At 36.9% G+C, this 24,789-nt stretch overlaps 2 protein-coding genes across 3 annotated transcripts; one reads left to right on the top strand and one right to left on the bottom strand.

Moving 5' to 3' along the window:
* Positions 1-13,759: 13,759 nt before the first annotated feature.
* Positions 13,760-14,997, bottom strand: LOC103441100 (ethylene-responsive transcription factor ERF011-like). 2 transcript variants are annotated; one of them, XM_008379796.4, is made up of 2 exons: positions 14,810-14,997; positions 13,760-14,683 (listed from the first exon to the last, which is right to left on the bottom strand). In XM_008379796.4, exon 2 carries the CDS (start codon positions 14,578-14,580, stop codon positions 14,098-14,100), a length of 483 nt encoding a protein of 160 aa, XP_008378018.2. In that variant the 5' UTR covers positions 14,581-14,683; positions 14,810-14,997; the 3' UTR covers positions 13,760-14,097. The 2 variants fall into 2 exon arrangements, with proteins under 2 accessions (XP_008378018.2, XP_008378019.2); XM_008379797.4 differs by having other exon boundaries at positions 14,835-14,964.
* Positions 14,998-19,791: 4,794 nt separating this feature from the next.
* LOC103441260 (uncharacterized) lies at positions 19,792-21,568 on the top strand. The gene is made up of 2 exons (XM_008359223.3): positions 19,792-20,094; positions 20,573-21,568. Exons 1-2 carry the CDS (start codon positions 19,792-19,794, stop codon positions 21,566-21,568), a joined length of 1,299 nt encoding a protein of 432 aa, XP_008357445.3.
* The last annotated feature ends 3,221 nt before the right edge of the window (positions 21,569-24,789 follow it).

Here is a 24,789-nt window from a genome sequence, read left to right as displayed (position 1 = left end):
AGGACTTTACCTCGGTAAACCTGCTCATCCTTAAGGCCTTGTCATAAATAGAATAGGCTTCGTAACAAGAAAAAGATCTTCAACTCAACATACAAATCAATGCTTTATGGAAACGCTTTTACACCCTGAGAAAAACACTAATTGCTTGTTAACCCCTCCATGTTGGCAGATAATCAGTTTGGTTAAACATCATTGTGTTAACAACCGACGACACCCTCAGTTTATTAAACAACACTAGAGCCGTAGAACCTACCTGGCCTAGGAGTCCTTTAGTTTGGTTAAACATCAATCTTCTATCCTTGTTGGTTATCTATCTAAGTTTTAGCGAACGAGGGATTCTCTCTTCTTTTGTCTCAAGAGGCCATCTCATCAGTCTCGGCCAAGTAAGTTGTTCTTAGGTTGTCCCTTGTTTAGCACAACGAACGCCAAATCATTTATGGAACTTCATGGCCAGATTAGCAACATTGTCTTCATGTTTGTAGAACCCTAGGCCGAGAGTGTTCCTTTCTCGACCATAGTCGCTCGGTCCCGAAATCAACAACGCGATTCGACACCATCACCACATTCATCTCATCATCTGATTCACCTCGACGGCTAATTGGCATGCTCGCATCAACCACAAGAAGAACGTAATTAGCTCTTAGTTACTCGGTTTGCGAGCCACATACGCTTGGTAATTTTTAGGGTCAACAAGTTCATATTTCATAATAATCGCATCCTATGTGTGGAGCAAAAAATAATCACAAGGCGACACGTAGATTTTTGACAAAAAAAGACAAAACTACCATTGAGGTATACCGGGATTCCTACGTGCAATCAGCAGACAATTATCCTTCAACCAAGTCAAAAGTGCCCAAAATAGGTATCAACTTAAAACCTAATTTATTCATATATTTCCCATTTCATTATTTAGCTAATCAATTAGCTAAATAATATACTTATTCCTTTCATATTTCCTAAAATTGACTAATTAAGGGATTAATTACCTAATCAATCCCTTAATTATCAACTAAACCTCCAAATTATAACCAAAAACCCACTAGGGCCGGCCATGCCCTTTATTTTCTGTTTGTTGCTGCCATTTTCTCCCCCTTTTTATGACATTCAAATAGCTAGTTAATTAGGTTATTACTATTTGCTAATTAACTAGCCAATTATTTCCATAACTCCCCAAAATAACTAGCCCATTATCTCCATAACCCCCCAAAATAAATCACCATTTCCTCTCCTATAAATTGGGTCCCATTTTCACAAAACACTAGTTCCAATTCTCTTACAAAAAATCCCAAATATTCTAAACACTATTTCTCTCTAAAATTCTAACTTTGGCATCGGAGGTTCTTCGGCCAAAGCCCCCCCCATTCATCGTGGACGCGTGATGCTCTTGGCCTTAACCTAAGGTGCTAGTTGTTTTGTAGGTGCAAAATCGTCCAAGATCGAAGCGGAGAAAATTTGCATCCACACTATGCATCATATTTTATCTATGGAGCAGAGTAACTAAATTGTATAAGTTTTTTGTGGTACAACACAATTTTATAGAGATGAATGGAATTAATTTAGTTAAAAAAAATAGAGATTTATTCAAACAAATATTTTTATGCAACAATATATTTCTATTGAGTGGTGTGAAATTTTGACTAAAGTCACACCATGAGTCAATCATGTCTCAGTAAACGTTATTTTAGAATGTATCAGTTTTGTTTGAAATCGAGTTAATGAGGAATCAATGGGCATTTCCAAATATATCACTAAAAATAATCGATACAATACACCTAGTCGATTGGAAATTGATATTCCTTATAACTTTTTGGTAAAAGTTTCTTGCTTGAGCCTAATATTCTGTGGTTATGTTTTTATTTCTCAGGGATCCCTTATTTTGGTGAAGTTTATGTGTGACAAAAAAAAAAATGTAACCGAAAAATAATAATAATACTAAAAAGGAGTTTAATTGGGCCCCAAATTTTCAATTGTTGGGTCGAGGGCTAACGACCGAATCAATACACGGGTGTTTTCAAAAAAGAAAGAAAGAAACAGAAAAAAAAAAAAAAAAATTCAATACACGGGTTTGTTTGTTCAATTCCTCAGCTCTGCTTTTGAAAGCTACTTTTCGATTTGTACCCGATTGCATGGTTAAGCTTAATCGATCGGGTCATAATTTTCAGATTTTTTACAATTCATGATTTTTGTTTCCTTGTTCCAACTGAGCTGAATCTACAAAATTGCATCTTCATCTTTTAGTCATTTCAATTTAATAATATCTATATCATCCAACAAGTTAATTAGAATGACGTATTAAGCTAGTTGGACAAGACAATTGCAACATGCTCGCCCGTCAACCAAGTTGGAATTCTCTCCCTATAGATTATAGTAGAACTAGGGTTGCGTGATTGTTGGCATGTGTATGGTTATATAGGGTGTATGATATTCAAAGTTGGGTGGTATTTAGTAAGAAACATTGACAAAGAGGCAAAGATTAATGTAGAAGTCTAATATAGCTGACAGAAGACAAATTCATTTAAATTTCACGGTTTGCTTTTTACGTGCATTGGCTAATGCATTGTGTCTGCATCTACTATTGGGAATTGAATCTGGTGTAGTGAGACGAAACAAATACATGAAATAGCTACTGCAAAAGTCACATAAATATATCTACAAACTCGTATTTAGATCTTAGCATTTTGAGCTATTTTCTCTGAATAAGTGTGGGAAATTGGAATCAACCGTTAAATTTCATCAATATACGCAAAAAAAGTTGTTAAGAGTGTCAATCAATCATTTTTCAGCTTGTTTGCCTATGTGTCAGACTTAACGGTCCTACATTACTCCACGTTATTCCGTATGAATTGACATCTGTTAGATACTGAAAACTCATTTTACATAAAAATTTCTAGTATATTTTAGGATCTTATGTATTTTGGAGATTTTAACCATCATATCATTAATCAAATGCATTTACAGTAACTAAAACTAATGATTAAAATGTTTGAAGTACATAAGATACTCCAAAGCAGTGGTGGAGCCAATATGAGAGCATTGGTTGCCACTGATCCCAACAACTTCAAATATCTCTCATTTGAATTTTTATAGGATAGTCCTATTCACAAACCCATTTTTACGTTCTATATACCTTTACTAATTTTTTTTTCCATTAATTTTCTTCAATTCATCATTTCTGATGGCTTGAGAAGGGTGCGAGAGAAATAAAAATTGGTGTGAGAATAACACTACTGTTATAAACTTTCCTAGTTTTAGTGTGATTGTGTAAATCTTAGATTAGATTTTATTCTAGTTATTGTTTCCTATATGGACTTGTATTCCTTGGGGACGAAGAAATTCTTCTCCCTCTTATTACTATAAATAAAGGCATTATGTGGGGGAGAATAACACAAACATTCCTCTATACAATTCTACAAACACATCTATCTCTTTTCTCTCTCTGTCGCCGACCCCCTTCCCCTTGTCAAATAAAATAGACTACAACACGTTATCAGCACGCTCCTACCGTTGTGCTTAGGAATCTGATGTTGATCAGGTTCTCCTAAAACAACAGTTTTTATCTCGATATTTTTGCAGCCCTGATAGCATGAACATTCACCATAATGCATTTCAAATTTTAGATTCTACATAAATTGTGTATGCATTATATTCATAATTATTGAATTATGTGAATTTGATATTGCCATGAATTGCATCAAATATATGTTCATTCATTCACATTATTTATGCTTTGAATTAATTGAAAAAGAAAAAAGAAATCGGAAAATAATAGGGTTCTTTGAACCCATCACTTGAGCTGCAACTCGAGGCGCTCGCCCATGCTTGCAGCTTGTATGGTCGAGCCGCGAGACCATATACCGGAGCCATGGGCTTCTAGTTTGAAACCCAGAACATACACGACACTATCCATGGTGTTTTCTTCCCTTGCAGATGGGCTTGCAAACCAATACTGATATTGGGTTCTCGTCGTGACGACCTGCAGATCGTTTTTCCCCCCTTCTAGACGAGTTTTCAGCCAAGATTCATTTTGAATCTCATCGGTTTTTCTTTGAAATTTCAATTAATATTCCTAGGGTTTCTAACACAAATGTTGAGTGTCGTCACTCTCCATTTACTTTTATAGGTTGTCGTCGAACCCACGGTTCTTTCCATTGATTTTTGCACCTAGACACGACTGTCTGAAGCAGTGTCGCCGGTCGTCTTCTCAGGCGAAGTTCACCCAGCGTACATTGGGGTGTCTGGTTAGAAACCCAAGCCTACATGGGCTTGGCCCGTTCTCGATGAGCACCAGCCTGTTAGGCTTTAGAGCTCTCCACAGTGTTCCCATGTCTCGCACCACAGAGGATCACAGCACATGTGGTTGTTACAACTCCTATGTATCGCGACGCACAGGATTGCATCCTCCCCCCAGGTACATGTGTTCGCGAAACATCAGATCAAAGCCCGTTTGGGCCTCTATTTTTTGGCTTGCACCTGCATCCTATTTTTTGTAATGCTGAGCCAATCTACTTACTAGGCTCGTGCCTACACCAGCCTAGTTTTGGGCCTGAACCTCATGGCACCAGTTTTTACTCAACCCATCCGTGGGTTTTGGTCCAAGTTTTTTGGGCCCCGAGTTTTAATTGCCTAATATTTTAGGCCAAATGGCTTTTATATTTTTTCACCCACACTTTAAATTTGGCCCGAAGTCCAAATAATTAATTCAATTTTAATTATAGACCTGAAGTTCTATTTGCATATTTTCTTGTTGCATATTTTGTGTATATATTTGCGTTTGTCTGCAAGAACATATGAACCTGAAGTTCATAATTATTGCGAAACTTGAAGGTTCTAAAAACATGCCTTAGTTGAAAACCTAAAGTTTTCCTTAAAAATACCACCTATGAAAACCCGAACACTATAGGTCGCTTTGAAGATGTGATGGACAAACCAGTTGGCCAAGCTAAGAAAGCCACTGCCATGATCTTCATTCAGAGACATATTCATGACGCACTACAAACCGAGTACCTTGCTGAGGAAGATCCACAAACACTATGGGTCGTTTGGCTGATCGTTTTGATCACCAAAATGACATCTTTTTGCCTGAAGCAAGACATGACTGGCAGCATTTGCGCTTCCAAGACTTTAAGTATGTGAATGAATATAATTCTGAAGTTTGTCGAATCCGAACACTTCTCAAGTTTTGTAACAAGACTTTGACCGAAGAAGATCTTCTGGAGAAGATCTATTCGACCTTCTCTGCTACTAATATTGTCTTACAACAACAATATAGAGCTCAGAAGTTCACTAATTTTCGAATTTGATCTTTATTTTACTTCTTGTTGAAAAGCAGAATCAGTTGTTCATGAAAAATCATCAAGCTCGACCTACTAGGGCGACTGCTGTGTCTGAAACACATTATAGCACTACCAATGCCCAAAAAGGTCAACAGAGCCAAGCCCATCTAAGGGAGGAAATAAAGCCCAGAAGCGCCATAACCTTGCTTACAAGGCCCTAAACTTTAAGAATAAGGGCAATGCACCTAAAACCATGGATGCAAACATGAGTTATTGATGTGGTTCAAAGGATCATTGGTCTCGTGTTTGCTGAGCTCTCCAGAAGGTTTTAGCTGAATATCATTCTCATCGTAAGAAATTTGAATCAAACTTTGTGCAAGTGGATGAACCAGAAAGTACCAAGATGAAGGTTTGTAACTTTCAAGAGGGCGTTACCTCTATGGAAGATTAGAATCTTAACTATAAACTATTTTTCTAGTTGAAATTTAGACATTGGGGTCGAATTCCACCTAGTGGCCGAACCTCTATTGTGTTTTTGGTTAATTTTTGAATAATTTTCCTTTATTTTTGGATTATTTGTTGGTGATTTTTTTTAGATATTAAATTTTTACTTAATTTCCGTCCTTGAATACTTAAAATTATTTTAGATGGATATTTGTTTTAAGAACTTTTATGCATGTGATCAATTCAAATTAATTTTCATTATAGGTATGACTAGTGAGGAAGTTAGTTGTCTAGCAAATAGTGCAACCACGCACATCGTTTTGCGTGAAAGCACCTATTTCACTAACTTCATACCTAAGAATGCAAATCTGACAACCCTCTCAAGCCTACCCAACCTGATCGAAGGATACGGTAAGACACATATAATGTTGTCCAATGGTACAATTTTGACCATTGATGAGGCACTTTATTCTCTGCGTTCTAGAAGAAAGTTGTTGAGTTTTAAGGATATTAAAGATAATAATTACCACGCTGAAACTTATGTAGATAACAAAGTTAAATTTCTGTGCATAACTTCCTACGAATATGGCCAGAAGCGTATTTCATAGAAGATGAAGCGTATCTCGAGTGGTATGTATACTATGACCATAAGCCCCATAGAGAGCCACTATGTGGCCGACCCTAACTCTGGGACCGCGCACGAAATTACACTTTGGCATGATTGTTTGGGACACCCTAGACGAACAGCAATGCGCCATATCCTCAAATTATCACACGGGCATCAATTAACTCGAAGCTTAGGTTCGATTCAAGGAATCGTATGTCAAACATGTTCAATGGGAAAGCTTATTACTAAGCCTTCTTATGACAAGAATCGTTTGATTCCTCATATTTTTCTACAAATGATTCAGGAGGACATTAGGGGACCGATTCACCATCCATGCGAACCATTTATATATTTTATGGTTTTAGTTGACGTTTCCACACGTTGGTCACACGTGTGCTTGTTGTCCACAGGGAATGCTACATTCTCCAAACTGTTGGCTCATGTTATGAAGCTCAGGGCTCACCACCCTGATTATCCGATCAAATCTATTCGATTGGATAACGCTGGAGAATTCACATTTAAAACTTTTGATGACTATTGCATGTCGGTTGGGGTTGAAGTTGAACATCCAGTACCCTATGCTCACACCCAGAACGACCTAGCAGAGGCATTCATTAAGCGTTTACAAATGATTGCTCGATCGTTGGTCATACGTACCAAGCTCTCGATCGCTGCTTGGGGCCATGCAATATTGCAAGCAGTTATGTTAGTCCATCTGAGACCTGTTGCGACCCAACCATATAGTGCACTTCAGTTGGTTACCGGATATGAACCCGACATATCGCATCTGCTCATTTTGGTTGAGCAATTTATTTGTCGATTTTGCTGTCCTAACGTACAAAAATGGGGCCTCAGTGAACAATGGGAATCTGTGTCGAATATGATTTTCCTGCGATCATTCTTTACTTAGAACCTTTGATAGGTGATCTATTTACCGCTCGTTTCATGGATTGTCACTTCTATGAGACAGTCTTCCCGTCGTTAGGGAGAGATAAGAACGTCAACATTCTTGAATAACGAAGCGAATTATCATGAACGACTCCCACTTTGTCTCATTTAGATCCCTGCACCGCTCAGTCTGAAACTGAAGTGCATTGCATATTAGATCTTCAGAGCATAACTCAGAGCATGCCAGATGCTTTCACTGATCTAGCGTGAGTGACAATATCACATATTCCAGCTGTGAATGTGCCTGCAAAGATAAATGTACTAGATGTATGACGAACTTCCCTCATGGAAGCCCATGACACCAATTTTGGTGATCTATGTACATTAGCGGCTAGCCAATCATTTGGCCTTACACATAAGCGTAGTAGACCTCTTGGTTCAAAGGATTCACATCCCGGGAAGAGGAAACCCACGACATACACACCTGAAGAGCTTACCGTGAATCTGACTGTTGCTTACTCATTCTATCCAACTTATGAGGAAATTCTAGATTACGAAAGCATCATTGAAGAGACTAATCCACCTCCCGAGAATCGTGAGATTTCGGTCTATTATGCTAGCTTAGATAATGTGTGGTGTAGAAATGAGATGATCATCGACGATGCATTAGTATATACAATAGCTACTGAGATCATGTTGAGCGATGACATTGAACCCCGTTATGTTGATGAATGTCGACGTAGAACCAATTGGTCAAACTGGAAACAAGCAATCCAAGTTGAACTCGATTCGTTTGCGAAACGTAAGGTGTTTGGACCTATAGCTCATACTCTTTCACATGTGAAGCCCGTTGGCTACAAGTGGGTTTTTGTTCGGAAGTATAATGAAAAGAGCAAAATTGTGCGTTAAAAAGTTCGTCTTGTTACATAAGGCTTCTCACAACGCCCCAGGATTAACTATGATGAAACTTATTCACGTGTTATGGATATGATTACTTTTCGCTACCTTATCAGTTTGGTAGTTTCCGAAAAATTGGGTATGCAGCTGATATACGTAGTAACTGCGTATCTCTATGGGGATCCTGATATGGAAATTTATATGAAAGTTCCTGAATGACTTACATTGATTGGATCAAATATTTCCAACCCCGGAACACGCTCTCAATTTGGCTAAGGCGTTCACTCTATGGTTTGAAGCAATCCTGAAGAATGTGGTATAACCATCTAAGTGGGTATTTGACTATTCAAGGATATATGAACAACGAACTATGCCTTGTGTTCATTAAGAAGTCACATTCCGGTTTTGCGATAGTTACAATATATGTCGATGACATGAGCCTTATCAAAACTCCTAAAAAGCTCGTGAGAACTGTCGCGCACCTGAAGTCGGAATTTGAGATGAAAAATTTAGGAAAGACTTGATACTGTCTTAATCTTGAGATACAGCACTGTTCGGATGGAATCTTAGTACATCAATTGAACTACATCCATAAGGTGTTGCGCTGCTTTAACGAGGATAAAGCGAAGCATTCGAGTATTCATATGTTCGTTCGATCGCTAGATGCAAAACGAGATCCCTTCCGTTCGAAGAAGGATGATGAAGAGATTTTCAAGCATGAAACTCTTTATCTAAGTACGATAGGCGCTTTATTGTACTTAGCTCAATGCACTAGACCTGACATATATTTCGCTGTTAATTTTTTTTGCGACATATAGTAATGCACCAACACGCAGACATTGGACTGGCGTAAAAGACATATTCTATTACCTTAAGGGTATTATGGATCTGGGCTTGTTCTATCCCTATGGATCCTCGAGTGATGTCGCACCATTTGCTTCTTGAGTTAATTCTCGCCTTATTGGTTATGCCGACGCAGGATACTTATCTAATCTGCACAAGGCGCGTTCTTAAACGGGTTATGTCTTTACCGTTGGAGGCACCGCAACCTCTTGGAGGTCAACTAAACAAACCTTAGTTGCCACTTCGTCTAACCATGCTGAAATTCTCGGCTTACATGAAGCAACTCGAGAATGCTTTTGGTTGAGAGCAGTTGTGGGCCATATTCAAAGCTCATGCGATCTTTACCTCGTCGTTAATGTCCCGAGGACGATATATGAAGATAACGCAACATACATCAAGCAGCTCAAGAAGGGTTACATCAAAAGAGACAACACCAAGCACATTACGCCGAAGTTCTTCTTCTCACATCAACAACAAGAGCATCAAAAGATTGAAGTCACACAAATCTGTTCACAAGACAATCTGGTTGACCTCTTCACCAAATCATTACCGAAGGCGACGTTTCAGAAGCTTGTTCAAGGAATTGGTATGCGTAAACTTTTTGAGTTGTAACATTTCTAGTTCTCTTTGGAATTATGTCAAACTCAAGTGGAGTATTTTGAAATATATTTGCTTTCTTAATGTACTTTTTTCCCTACGATTATGAGCATTTACCCATTAGGATTTTGCTACCTAACTAGGTTTTAACGAGGCACCCACCTTGGGTTGATCATATCCCTGATGACGTCTCGTAGACGTTTCTTTTAACTTTGCATTACTCACACATTTTTCCTTAGACTATGGATTTTGTCCCTACTCAGGGTTTTGCCATAGCTATAGGGTTTTTTGTGAGACTACCTCTTTATGCAAGTTCTTACCTTATTAAGAATAGTTTGATCCCAGAATCAGTGTCGATGAGTCAACTTCCTCAACTCCTACATGATGCCGAATCTACCTTGAGTATTTACACACTCAAGGAGAAGTGTTATAAATTTTCCTAGTTTAAGTGTGATTGTGTAAATCCTAGATTAGATTTGATTCTAGTTATTCTTTCCTATATGGACTTGTATTCCTTGGGGATGAAAGAATTCTTCTCCCTCTTATTACTATAAATAAAGACACTATGTAAGGGGGAATAACACACACATTCCTTCATACAATTCTACAAACACATCTCTCTCTTTTCTCTCTCTGTCGCTGGCCCCCTTCCCCTTGTCAGATAAAATAGCCTACAACAACTACCCTTTTATATGACCCTATAATAGCTAAGGTAAACAAAATAGAGAGACCCTTTATTAATATTTTTTTATAATTGAAACATATATACCAAAACTACAACCTTTCCAAAATAGGAGAGCTTTTTTAGTGATCAGTATTGTGAAGAATCCAAATCGAATGAAAAATTAATTGTTGAATGCTAACTTAGTTATACACAATGAAAAATATATATTTTTTCTATTAATAATGATGTTGTACACGACGTTTTTAAAAAATGCGAACATGTCATTACCAACAACAAATGAAAGTATGTTTAGTTTTCAGAAGTTTCTTGTTCGTGAACCATGTTATAAATTTTTTACTCCTTCACTGCTCCAAAGCACCATTTTCGTGATTGAAAGATGTCAAAATTGTTTGTAAATTCAAATTAGTACTTGTCAGCTAGGCTTGACAAGATGCCAGTTTGTTTTGTTCTACACATACAACAAAGCATCAAGCTTGGTGATCTGTCTTGTCCTAGTTAGTATTCTTTGATCCACTATCCACTATCCACTATCCAGACACATTTGAGTGGCAAACAACAGTTTAGATTTTATCTCAAATAAATAAATATATAAATGATTCTGATTCTGGTATATATGGCCGTTAGTGATCAGCTTATAACTTTTTCACTGCTATTTAAGATTTTCAACTGCAAGTTTAGAATTTTTAACCGCTCATTGGGTGAAAGCAACCTGTATGAAGTATGCTTTCTTCAAAATGCAAATACTGCATAAGTCCTAAACAGATGGTGTGTCCTTATACTTGTCGGTTTGTATATCTTGATTGCGTTGAATGCTAAGGAGAGGTTGATGGTAACTGACCATATATATATGCTGATTCTTTTGAGTTCCAGCGTTGATGCTTTGGCATTTAGTATCTATCCCTCTCTTGGGGTATTTTAGTTTTGCTCAACTGCTATACATCCGCTACCACTAGCTTGCATTATTGGGATAATTAAATTAGTTTTTGAGATATAACTTCCGAACACCATTTTTCTTCTTTTGCACGTTCTTATTTACGTTCTCTTAGTATTCAATCTAAAGGCCAAAATAAATATAAGTGTGAAGAAAAAGAAGAAAATATGTGTTAGAAATTACATCCCTCTATTTTTTTATATTGTTCTGTCAACTAGAAAGAGGATTCAAAGCTAAAATAATGCCTTGTATAATTGTAGATGAGGATGAGGCTATCTGAGTGCAACATTTTATATAAACAATTGCAAATTGCAGCTTTTCTTTAATACATTTAGTAGTTAGTACACTTATCTCACTCTTATCCATCTCAAGATGTATTATATAATCTCTTTTTCTTGAAAGTGTTTGTTGAAGAAGCAACTAACATAAGTTTTTGCTGAAGTCTAAGTGCTTTTGTTGCCTGTAAACACTTTTAAATATTGTTTGAAACGCTTATAATTATCTCAAAGAGATTTTAACAATTATAGAACCACTTCTAAACATATCAACCTGGGACATGAGGCTGTGATCGATATTTGATATTTCGTTTGAGCTTTGGAGATGTCTGTTCGTTTGTAGACCATTGAATAGTATATGCCTCTTACATTTTGTTGGTGGGGAAGCACTACCTGGTTTTGCCCCATAGCTGGGGTACTCTATCCACAAAATATTCTCTCCATATCTTTGGGATTCATGAATTAGGTCTAGCATTTTCTTAAACAATTAGGTCTAGTTTTTTTCACTTGTGAATAAAGGTGACAACCTGGCTACAGTAAAACGACACAATGGTACGAGAAACTTGACCAAAATTTTCTTCATGTCTTCGATTAAAAAGTAGAAAATTCAGATACTAACGTTGTATTTCTACTATTTGTAATGAGAACTTATATAAAACAAGTTCACAACCATATAGTATTCTAGCACACACAAGTTGCTCTCGCTTTTGTAACAAAATGTTGTTTTGAGTGAGAAGCAAACTAAAGTGTGTTTTTATTTTAGAAATTAATTAATGTTTTTATTGATTAAAAAAATGCATGTTATCTGTAAAGGAGAGTCTATCCACTGCCCACACACGCCACTGAAATGCTTCCTTTTCTATTAAGTCAAGTTATATGGATACGCATTTCTAATGAAGAAGAGGGATAACATTTTATAAAAGACATGGGCAGACATAGTATATTTGATCAGGTTTAAGCAGAAGTTGTAGAAGATCCTGCCATTCATTTCTTCATAGGTTTACCAGCTCATCTTGAATCCTTGATTGGTTGTTCAAAACATATAATACACACACACATATAAAGAGTAACCACTTTGCCGTTGAATTATCATTAATTCATATCAGATATCTGACAAATTATATTATCTTCGAGTTCTTTTTGTATATGCATTTCTGATTATAACACTTGGAAGCATAACACGAGCATCTCCTAACAGTTCATTATGGTACTTGAAGCACAAAAACACTAACTAATTTTTCATGTTCTAAATTACTTAAGTACTTATGATAGTATTTGTTTCAGTCGTATCTTTTGACTAAGACATGATACCGCCGATACATAATTACCCAAAAGCATCTGTGATTAATAAAATTGGTGAACTTTGAACTTTGATTCCCCAATAAAGTTTATCATCAGATTATACTAAGCACAACTCAATCAATTGACTAAAAGACAGTTTAAGCAGATTTGTAGTGGTGGTGCATTAACAATTAAGACGATGGATTATTGGCCCTGCAAGATCCATAAACACCGTATAGATTAAATTTAATTCTAATAAGAAAATGAAAAACAAAGAGAAAAGTCAAAATTCGATTACAAAAGACAGTTAGGAGCAGCCGCAGAGTTTGGCAAACAAATTAAGAAGAGAAAAGGAATCACCGTCCACCGTCCACCGTCCATCGTCCATCGTCCATCATAACATATCAACCTCCATTAAACAAAACATGTCGTAAGCTTCCATTATAGTATGGAGTATATTGAGTCTAATGACAGTGACAACCTCTCTGATTGAAGGACCATCTTCGATTTCTCCTTCAATCATACTTCACACCACAAGCACGTCATCACTTACCCGTCCTTGGTGCCCCAACTCTCCCTTATCTCCTTATCTTCTTCTCTTTGTTTGGCAACTCCAAACTTCGAAAAAGTTATTGAGTGTGGTACGGTAGTACTGAAACGCGGTCGCATGAAATAAGTTAAAAACAAAACTTAACAAATTTTGTTAATTTAACCTCTATTTCGTTACACTGCCATGCAGTATATAAAATTAATACATTGATTTTATGGGCATGATAGTTACGCTAAAAAACTTAAAACCCTACTGCCCCAGAGCAAGCAACGTGCAAAGCGATGACCATTCTAGGCCTAACCACCATATGCATACCTAACAAAAATCTTTTAAGATTAGCAACCAAAGAATTAAAGCATATACTAATCGATTCGATTCCACAATTAAATATTGTTACGTAGAAGTGAAACAGTAATATCACTTAAGTAATACTGCAACTCCGCTTTCCGTTTTCCGTTGCAAGAACCATAAAAATCAAAGCCTAGAACTTCAAGAAAGGAAACAATATTGATTGCCTTTCAGCTGGTTTGTTGTTGTTACAATTGAGAAACTATAACAAATTACCAATCAAACGGAATTCTTTTGATTCCATTTCCTGATCGGACCCAATAATACCTCCTCTGTATTTTCACTTTATTGCACACACAGTCACCTAATTACCTATTCATATCAACTAAGATATATAAATATCAAAACCCAAACGCCATTAAAAAAAATTAAAAAAAAACATCTAAAAAGAAGAAGACAAAAGAGCTAGAAATTAAGATAAATATTATGAACAGTTGGTGATCGGTCGGCCTCATCCCTAAAGCTCTGTTCTGTTCTATTAACTTTCATCGGAGTTTTCTGGGTCTGGGTACTCATTTAAGTCGGGCTTCTGAGAGCCACCCCGGCTCGACGCCGTTTTGGATGGAGACGTCGGCGATGAGTGGAGAGCGGTTTGGGCAGCGTCGACCTTAGCCCCAACCTCCGTCGCCTTCTTCCTTATCGAAGCCGCCGACATGTCGTGGGGCTGCTGGCCGTCGTCTTGGAAAACAAGTTCCGGGAAGTTGAGGCGGGCAGAAGGGCCTCGCAGATAGAAAACGGCGGTGTCGTACGCTCGGGCGGCGGCAACGGGGGTCGTGTAGGAGCCGAGCCAAATTCGAGAGCGCTTGTTGGGTTCTCGAATCTCCGCCACCCACTTCCCCCACTTCCTCATCCTTATTCCTCTGTACTGCTTTTCTTGGTGGTGATCGGGATGCTTGCGCTTCTCCATGCTCATGGACGTTGAGGAAGAAGACGACGAAGAGCAGCAGTAATCTCCTTCCATGGCAAAGAATTTAACCTATCTAAAATATGACTAATATGGATCCAAAGATTCCAAACCCTTAGATTTTCTGATGTCGTTGTGGTTTTTTCAGAAGCTATATATCCTAAAAATACAAAACAAGAAAACCCAAATGAAAAAAAAAAAAAATCAGAAAAGAAGTTGAAATTCCAGGAGTTAAGATTGTATAATATTTCAGAGGGGAATTTATACAAAAGATAAGAAGGCATACAGAAAGAGGGCGTTAGTTTTCGCACTTGGCTGCTAGTCTGTCGTCAGGGCACGGCCGCCACGTTGATATGTATCTTGAAGATGAATCCAAAAAATGGCCGACATATTCCATCAGCTCTCTCGCCCCCACACCCTTTCTCTCTTCTGCTCTCCCCTCTAAACACTGCGTTTTATACTCTCTATCTTCTTCTTTCTTCTTTCTTTTGGTGTGTCTGAAAAGGCATTTGGTAGTTTATTTATACGAATGTGGGACCAACATAAGCGGTTTTGTGGGCATGTGAGAGTCGACGTGGACGGATGTTTACACCCCTTATACGCAATCCACTTTGTAGTACTAAAAAATCTATTAATTAAATTGTTTCTAGGTTTTGTTTGTCGAAGCTGAGAAATTATGAGTTCGGATGATGTATTTAATGTTATTAATTCACGAATAATAATATAACTAATGCTATTGATTGTATATGTTGAATTTGAGCTTTAATGTAACTAATACTCAAAAGTACTGGTACTGAAGCAAATGGCGCTGCTAAGTTATCGTTTAAGTTGTTTTGATGCATCTGAATTTGAGCTCATTCTTTGTGAGCTGAACGATGTTGCTTATTGCTTAATAAAGTTTGCGTTTTTGCTCAAATGTGAATTTAGAATGTTTTCAAGTGTTATATGTGAACTTATAGAACGTCTTCTTCAATTACCATATATCAAAATCGTTGGTGAGGAACGACTTCTTAATCTTACGCATCATGTTTACTATTTTAAATTAAATTAAAAAATGGAGAAATTAGATTCTTATCCTTCATTTTGCTACTTCATTGATTAAAATCCTATTTATTTTCAATTTTTGATCAAGGTCCTTGGGTATTAATAACATCATTAATTATTTCAATAATAAAATATTTTTTTATTTCTAAATATATTCATTTAATATTAAAAATGTTACAATTAGTATATTTATATTTATGACTAAATTTTTTATCATATCTTTTTAGTTTTAGTTTGTACCCATTTTAATTTGTAATTCTTTTTTAATTTGTACCAATTTTCTTTTCAGTTTTAATTTGTACCCATATATTAATTTCTTTTTGTGCCCATATTCTTTAAAGTTTATTTGTATTTGTACCCATATATTTTTTTTATTTGTACTTTTTATTTTGCTAAATGTACCCATGCTAATTATATGTACCCCTTCATGTAAAACTTTGTAATCTTAAAATGTACTCCTTCTTAAATATACCAATTTGTTATATGTAAAATGTACCATTTTTTTATATAAAATCTATTCAATTTTTTTCTAATCCATTTTAAAACTTATATGGGTACATTCTTTTTTCTTTGATTTTAAAATGTGTCCATGTCAAGTTTAATCGAAGAAATTTATTAATGTTATTAAGCCTAATATTTATTTATTTTTTTGTGATTTTGAAGAATGTACCCATGTTTTGATACAATAAATTTTTTGGTTAATTTTGATGAATGTACGCATGTATATATATATATATATATATATACACACACACACAAACACACAATAGTATATTTATATTTTAATATTTTTAATCCCACAAATTATGGTTTTTTTATTTAAAATCTCATTTATATAAACAACTAAAATTTCTAATTTTTAATTTTAAAAATATAGTAACGTACATAAAAATAAATTATCACATTAATTTCAGTGACCTCAATCAAAAATTAAAACCCAACAAGGTTTCAATCAAAGAATATTCATAACCAAGGACCGCATCCAAAGTCTCTCTTAAAAAATTTAACAAGAGTTTGAACTTGTGACATAATGAGCGATAAAAAATAACTTATTCACAAAAGCTGTTTACCATTTACACTTAAAAGTATTAGTGAAAATTTACTTGTCAAAATCCATACATTTTATATTATTAGAACATAAATAGTCACAGTCGGTTATTTTTTTGTTGGCCTCGCAGTATCGCGAAGTATATAGGGAATTCAGGACCATCAAAATTATGAAAGAGGTCGGTGACGGATATGGACGGATGGCAACCTCAACTTGTTGAATTGTGGAAAATAGGGAAATATTAAAACGATAACTACATAATCAAGTTTGGTTCAAGTTATTTCCAACGACCATGTCACTTTTTTTTAAAAATAAAATATATTGAAGTGAAAAAGACTACAAGCAAGCAGTAAAGAATTGGAGTCACAAAAAAGTGTGCTATTCACACCGTTTGCTTTTTACGTATTTTTATTAATTATTATTTTTAATTCAACACAAGTAAAAATTAAAAAATAAATAAAAAGTGAAAATAAATATGTAGATATATGCCTAAAAAATGAAATATATACGTGGATAGCACTGCCAATAAAATTATCAAAAAACATAGGCCAACACAACCGCAGCAAAGCAGCAACAAAAGAGGGAAAGAGCACGGACACTCTTCCACGTGTCAAATGTAATATGTTTTTTTTATAAGTAATGTTAAGAAGATTAAATTTAGAGATTAAATTTTAGAAATTAAAAGACATGAATATTGATTATTATTTTATTAATTAAACGTTGATAAACATGTTAGTTTCTATTTATGACACATAATTTAATTTGTAATTTTAATCTCACTAACATTGCGTTTTTTATATTATTTTAATGTCCAGACCACTGCCTCCACAAAATTGTTTTAAAATATTATCCTTCTTTTATATTAGTTTATTGGAGAGCTTTACTTTCCAGGGCGGCACCTAAAACAATGATTTTTCTGGCACGTGTAAGGTTTCCAGTGGTCTCGGATAAATTATTTGTGGGTGGATAAATTATTCGTGGGTAGTCAAATTGAGTTTTGACTTCAAATGTCATGAAACTTGTGTCAAAAACCCACCGGGCACCGCCTTAATTCAGAAATAATAGAATAAGAAAGCGCTATTTACGAACTAATTTTCATCTCCCACTTACTCTTGTTGAAAGAGTTAAAAGTTAATAAAAGTGTGTGAGAAATATATATGAATGTGTAATAGTAGTATCTTAGAATTAACAGCCACACCATTTATCAGAGAAGGATGAAGGAGGCAGATTGTCTGCCCTCCCATTACCATATCTTTTTCATCATCTCCTATATTATGAGGTCACAGTTAAGCAACGTTAATATTTTATATTGATTTTTTTGTAAAAATAATAAGACATGTTGATACGGCTTAATCGTGATTGTACAAATAAGAAGGGATGAGAAGGGGATGGTAAAAGAAGGGCAGACAATCTGCCTCCGAAGGATGAATGCAGTTACCGTCCTGTCTCTTCACTGCGTTGAGTGCAGAACTGGGATGACATTCGCTGCCTTCTTCGTAGCATTCGTTGTCCGAGTGTAAGTACAGTAAGTTCCGGCTGCATAACCCTATGGAGTCGCTTCGCAACCTTTTTGTGCTTTCTGTCACAATGATGTTGAAGACACGGACCATTTGTTCATCAAGTCCCATTTTGCCTCAAAAACAAGTACGGAGATGTGCCAAATAATATCTTATATATATTCAACGTATATTAATGCAACGTGAAATGACAATGTGAAATTTAAAAAAGTATTAAAAAATTGTTATTGACACCCTAACAATCTCATTTTGCATTTTGAATTTTCTATAATTAGAAATTAGAAAATAAATACACTTGTAAGGAGTGTACAATGAGATTTCCAAAGTGCTAATAACAGTTTTCATGTATTATTGTTTGTTTTTCTTAACTTTTTTACTCTATTAATATTTTAATTTACTTAATTTACAAATTATTATAGCTACATCACATATGTAGGGCCTCCTTTAAATTTCAGTATGTGACTAATAAGTTCTCGTTGTACATAATTAGAATAATTTATTTTTGAATTAAGTCGGACCAGCTAAGAACAAAATTTGGTTTAATGTCGCCTGGTTATTCATTCACAGATTCCATGGGACATGTTTGTTTTGGTAAAAAATTCCATGGGACATGGTCGAAGATGTTTTATGTTTTTTTTTCTTTTGTAGATACAAGTGTGGAGCCAAAAATAATCACAAGGTAACACATGGATTTTTGGATGAAGATGACAAATTTACCCTCGAGGCATACCGGGTCTCCTACATGCAAGCGGTGGAGAATCATCCATCAACCAAATCAAGAGTACCCAAAATAGGTAACAAGTTCAAATTTATCTCATCCATCCTCATTCCATAACCTTCAAAACCCTACATACAAATTAGATTAATTAGGCTAATTAATGGATTAATTCCTAATTAATCCATTAATCACCAAATTAATCACAATTTTCACACAAAATCCTCTAAGGGCCGGCCACCTCATTCCCTATATATAGGACCTTATTTCTTCTAAAAAGCTAAGTCCACACTCTTGCAAAACTCCAAAAAACTCTCTAAATAATTTTCTCTCTAAATTCTAACTTTGGCATCAAAGGTTATTCGGCCAAAGCCCCCCCCAATTCATCATGGGCGCGTGAGGCTCTTGGCTTTAACCTAATATGTTAATTGTTTTGTAGGTGCAATTTTGTCCAAGAAGAAGAATACGAAAATTTGCATCCACAAATTGGTGCTTTCATTGAGAGTTGAGATTCACACTCGTAGAAGACTCACACAAGAAGGTTTTTTCTCTATTTTCTCTATTTACTAGTCCACTTGTAGTTTTCATACGTTCTTATTATTAGAAATTTTTATTTGTAAAGATTATTTGATAAAACGTGAAAGAGAAATACAATGGCTAGAAATTTAGAAAATTCCACAAGTGAAAATTCCAATATTCAAGAAATGGGACCGCGGCGATCCACAAGACTAAATGTGATCTTAGGAGGAGCGGCACCACCACCACAAGGCTCCACCATGGCAACCACGACAATCACCCATGGCGAGGTCCATGACTCCACCACCACGGCCTGAGCCATGTCACTCTATGCCTAATGCAAGCCCTACGCGTTGCCAAGCCGAGCTCAAGCCTCGCATTCGCGAGCATCACACGCTGAGCAACCTGCTCCAGCAGCCCTGCCTCCCATGGTTTCCCAAGCAGCTCAAGTTGGCCTGAGGATATCTCAACTATCTGGAGCAACCATCGAGCCAGGGGCATTTTCACCATATTTCTCCGCAGATTTGACATTTCCCAATTCAAATCTTTCACTTGGAGTCTACCACACTTCCATTGCTCAAGAAGGCACATTCCTTCCAAGCTCTTCCAATCCAAATGGCGAACAACACTTGTCTCGACAAGTCATAGAGTTGACGAGCACCCTTGCACAACAGACAACCTTGGTGAATCAACTCTTACAACGCACCGAGATCCAACGTGCCCCAGATGAGGTGTCCTGAAGTAGGACAAGGGCAGACGAACCTATCCACCAGCGTACCGACAAACAGCCCCTTAACCAGCCACGTTCCGAGCGTTCTGGCAGTTTACGCTCCCGCTTGGGTCCTTAAGATAGCGTATACTCTCGTCTTAGCACGCGGAAGAACGTGCATTCCCAATCAAGCTCACGGATGAGCATACGTTCACGGTTGAGGTCACACTCAGATTATCAACATGGACAACCTTCCAGGCGAAATATTCATTCACAACTAGGCTCGCAATGAGCATTTTCCACCTCACATCGGAGTAGGTAGCACAGCAGACGAAGAGAAGCAGTCACTCAATCCGACTCAAGTTCAACTGGCAGCCTGTTTACCTGCCAGGTACATGCCACATGCACCGCAGCCGCGACATGGATGAGTCGAGCATAGGGAAGAGCAGCCTAGACCCATAGATCACGATTTGAGGCAATCAAAAGTTCCACTGCCTCAGCGAAGGCAAATTCAAGAAGAAATTGAGAGGGTCATAACTGAACGATTGCACAATTTCCAACATAATGAGGTTGCTGACGATGCGCTTCAACGTGACATGACAAATATAAGCATGTCACCATTCACGAATGAGATCGAGCGGACAGATCCACCTCGCGGGTTCATTATGCCTCACTTCATTCCTTACAAGGGAGACGAAGATCCAGATCGACATCTCAAGCATTACCGTAGTACCATGATCCTCTACAGGAATAACGATGCGCTTATGTGCAAAATTTTTGCCACAACTTTACAAGGCAAAGCGCAAGACTGGTTTCACACTCTGCCGCCGCAGTCGATCTGGAGTTTCAATAAACTTTCCTTTGTTTTCACTAAGGAATATTCGTCTAACCGCTCAATCAAAAAGACATTCGACCATCTTTTCAGCATCGTAAAAGACCCTTGGGAGACAATTCGCAACTATGTCAAGAGGTTCAAAGCGGAGAAGGCCAAGATTGTTGGTTGCAATGAAGACATAGCAACAACAGTATTCAGAAATGGACTTCCCACCGAACATCCTTTATTCGGAAAACTGATCATGAGAGAAGAACTGACCCTAGCAGCTTCGTATGCTTTGGCAGAAAACATGCACTATGGGACAAAGCCAAGCAGTCTAACAAAAAACGAGTCGGAAAAAAAACACATGGAACGTTCCCCAACCAGAGAAGACTCAGTGCCTGAAACATTCACCAAATTCATAGTTCCAATCGGCCAAATTCTCCGCAAGCTCAAGAATGAACCTTGGTTCGAGCTGCCGCCACCCATGAAAGTCGATCTTACCAGGCTGGATTATATAAAGTATTGCGCATTCCATCAAGGACCAGACCACACTACCAACGGCTGCCTAAAGTGGAAGCAGTACCTTGAGAAGCTAACATATGAGGGTCGATGCGATGAGTATCTTAATAGGTTAACAAAACAGCCTACCCAAGCAGAGGAAGTCTTCATCACCCCCTGAACCCCGTTTAGGCTTTTCCCAATAAGTTCGAAGTCTCAAGCAGCACGACGAACAAGGCCTCGCAAGCCAAAGATTATCCAGTTTGTTATGCAGTTTCTACCTGCAAGCACAATTGATTTATTTATTTATTCTCAATGAAGATTCAAGAAGTTACCCATAAGCCTGGCTCAACTGATGTCCACAACAACTGCTAAAAACCCTTTCTGGGTCTGCTCTCCAGTGCGAGAGGATAAACCAATTGCTCTCCAATGCGAGAGGGTAAACCAATTCCCCGACACCCATATGGGTATACTCTCCAGTGCAAGAAGATAAACTAATTGCTCTCCAGTGTGAGAGGGTAAACTAATTCCCCGACACCCATATGGATCTGCTCTTAAGTGCGAGAGGATAACTAATTGCTCTCCAGTGCGAGAGGGTAAACTAATTCCCCGACACCCATATGGGTTTGCTCTCCAGTGCAAGAATGCCACATAGTTCAAAAGATTGAATGTTTGAAGATCAATTAAACAACAAATGGTTAGGGGGTAGCAGCCACTTTTACACTTAACAGTTCACTCATCCGACACTTTATCTTCAACGACTCCGATCTTGGCAGCTTCATCCGTGATTGCTTCATCTATGGCAGTTGAAAAATCAAACTCAAGCAGTTTCCTCATTTTCAGCAGGCAGCCCAGATGTGGCAGCCCAAACAATTGCTCATTCCATGCTACTTCCTCGGCCCATGCCGGATCAATCATTGGCTTCAATCAAGCCGAGTTGCTCAAGCAATGGTCCCTGCCACATCACATCCTTAGCCTATGTCAAGCCGACTCCTAGTCCCGCCCAGCTGACGTGTCGCACCACCCTGACGACTACCCCATGGCAGCACCACCCAAAAAGAAGACAAGAAGAATTAAGTTTTTATTAGTGCGGCACGGAGAAGACAAAGAAAGCAACGAAAGACGATCATTTGCAAGGGCAAGATGTAGAAGATTGCTAGAGGATGGGGAACAAATATCCTCTAAGCTTTCTCTCTCTCTCTTGTAGGGTAGAATAAATCACTCTCCAAAGTTGATTTAATAACCCACTTAAGGTGGACTTAAATAGGCTTTGAGAGAAATTTATTTCCCTTTCCTAGAAGGATCTAATTTCATATTAAAGAGAGAATCTACATCAAAACAGGAAGCAGTCCTAAATTTCCTAGAGCAAGAAGATCTCTACACTTGCTGCCCTTTCCTACGAGCAGCCCAGCAGGTGTGGGGGCATTTGTGGAGCCAAAAATAATCACAAGGCAACACGTGGATTTTTGGGTGAAGATGACAAATTTACCCTCGAGGCATACCGGGTCTCCTACACGCCAGCGGTGGAGAATCATCCATCAACCAAATCAGGAGTACCCAAAATAGGTAACAAGTTCAAATTTGTCTCATCCATCCTCATTCCATAACCTTCAAAACCCTACATACAAATTAGATTAATTAGGCTAATTAATGGATTAATTCCTAATTAATCCATTAATCACCAAATTAATCACCATTTTCACACAAAATCCTTTAAGGGCTAGCCACCTCATTCCCTATATATAAGACCCTATTTCTTCTAAAAAGCTAAGTCCACACTCTTGCAAAACTCCCAAAAACTCTCCAAATACTTTTCTCTCTAAATTCTAACTTTGGCATTGGAGGTTCTTTGGCCAAAGCCCCCCCCCCAAAATTCATCGTGGGGGCGTGAGGCTCTTGGCCTTGACCTAAGGTGTTAATTGTTTTGTAGGTGCAATTTTGTCCAAGAAGAAGAAGACGGAAATTTGCATCCACAACAAGTAGAGGACGAGGTTACGAATTCATATCTGTTCGATTTCTTAATCTTCATTTGAAGGTTAGTCGTACAAAAAGTTATTTCAATCGGAGGTAATTTAGTCATTCAAATATGTAAAACAAATCGATGGTCTAGGTACTAAGTAACATATTCATAATAAACCGTCTATATATTTGATATGTTTAGATTATTAATGATCTCTCATTCGAATGAGTTTTTATAAGAGTGGTATTCAAATGAAGATCAATAAATTGAACAGTTCTAATCATTGATTTTAGTAAGTCATCATATGTTATTAATAACTTTAAAAAAAAATATGTGCATCCACACATGATAGGTACGCAAGTATTATTCATGAGAAATTTTCTTATTTCTGCGTGATCACTTCACAAAAATCTGTATCCAATCATTGATACATTGTGAAATTAAAAACCGCATTGGATATAGTCGCTCATTCGCACTGACGATTGTTCCTAACAAATTCATTGCATCCATCCTCCTTTTTTCTGTTATTTTGGCAGTTGGAAAAAGCAAAGTAAGTGAAGAGAAAACTGGGAAACTTAGTTCAAGTTTGACATTGATGAAATCAAGTGGCATGAAATGCTAAGGATATTCTTTCAAAAATGGGTTTTCATAAACTTTCTCTGACCTTATATTTTAAAAAAATGAGGGTATAGTATTAGCATGAAAATTAACGTTAAACTGTGAAATTTTTTTTACTATGAAACAGTATTCATAGTATTTCCCTATAAATAGTGCCCATTTTACGTGTTATAAGTTCCAACTTCCCGTTGCAAGTAAATAGGTCACTTCTTAAACCATCTTTTTCTTTTTAAAACAAATGATATATTATCTACACTGAAGAAGTAGGGGAGTGGGCTAAGTCTCACAATGGCTTAGCAATAATGTTATAAATTTGTCTTCGCAAGAATCGAATCTAAAATATCTTAGATACAACTAAAAAGAAAATATTATTAGACCGTAGTACTAAATGATATCTTTTTTTTTTATTTAAGATACAGAGTCGACAAACTTTTTTTGGCACTTACAAAATGAAATTTATTAGGCGGTGTGAATGAGTTTCTGTACTTCATTTTCTAATTTATTATTATTATATATATATTATTAATTGTATATTAAAACTAATTTATTATTATTATATATATTATTAATTGTATATTATATTTGAGAGATATATATTTATTTTTGAAATTTGAGAGAGATGCATATATAAGTGGGATGTGGTGGCTGACCTAAGTGGCCAACTTGGTAGATTTCCAGTCGGCAGCAGAAAAACTAATGGAAAAAGTTGGAAACTACCTACCGAAACCAATAAGAATGTGAAAAATTATTAATACAATAAAAAATAAATAAGTTTATTTGAGGTTGTCGCTGCTGCTTATCAGTTTGTGTCATGGAAAGGAATA

The sequence above is a fragment of the Malus domestica genome, chromosome 08 (genome assembly GCF_042453785.1).
Source record: "Malus domestica chromosome 08, GDT2T_hap1".
Classification (NCBI taxonomy): domain Eukaryota; kingdom Viridiplantae; phylum Streptophyta; class Magnoliopsida; order Rosales; family Rosaceae; genus Malus; species Malus domestica.
Note: the sequence above shows the minus strand (reverse complement) of the source record. Positions and strands in the feature narration are given on the sequence as shown.

Coding starts and splice junctions, on each gene's coding strand:
- LOC103441100 (XM_008379796.4), bottom strand. CDS start 14,580: ATGGAAGGAGATTACTGCTGCTCTTCGTCGTCTTCTTCCTCAACGTCC.
- LOC103441260 (XM_008359223.3), top strand. CDS start 19,792: ATGGTTTCCCAAGCAGCTCAAGTTGGCCTGAGGATATCTCAACTATCT. Junction 20,095..20,572: donor TCCAACGTGCCCCAGATGAG/GTGTCCTGAAGT, acceptor CCACTGCCTCAG/CGAAGGCAAATTCAAGAAGA.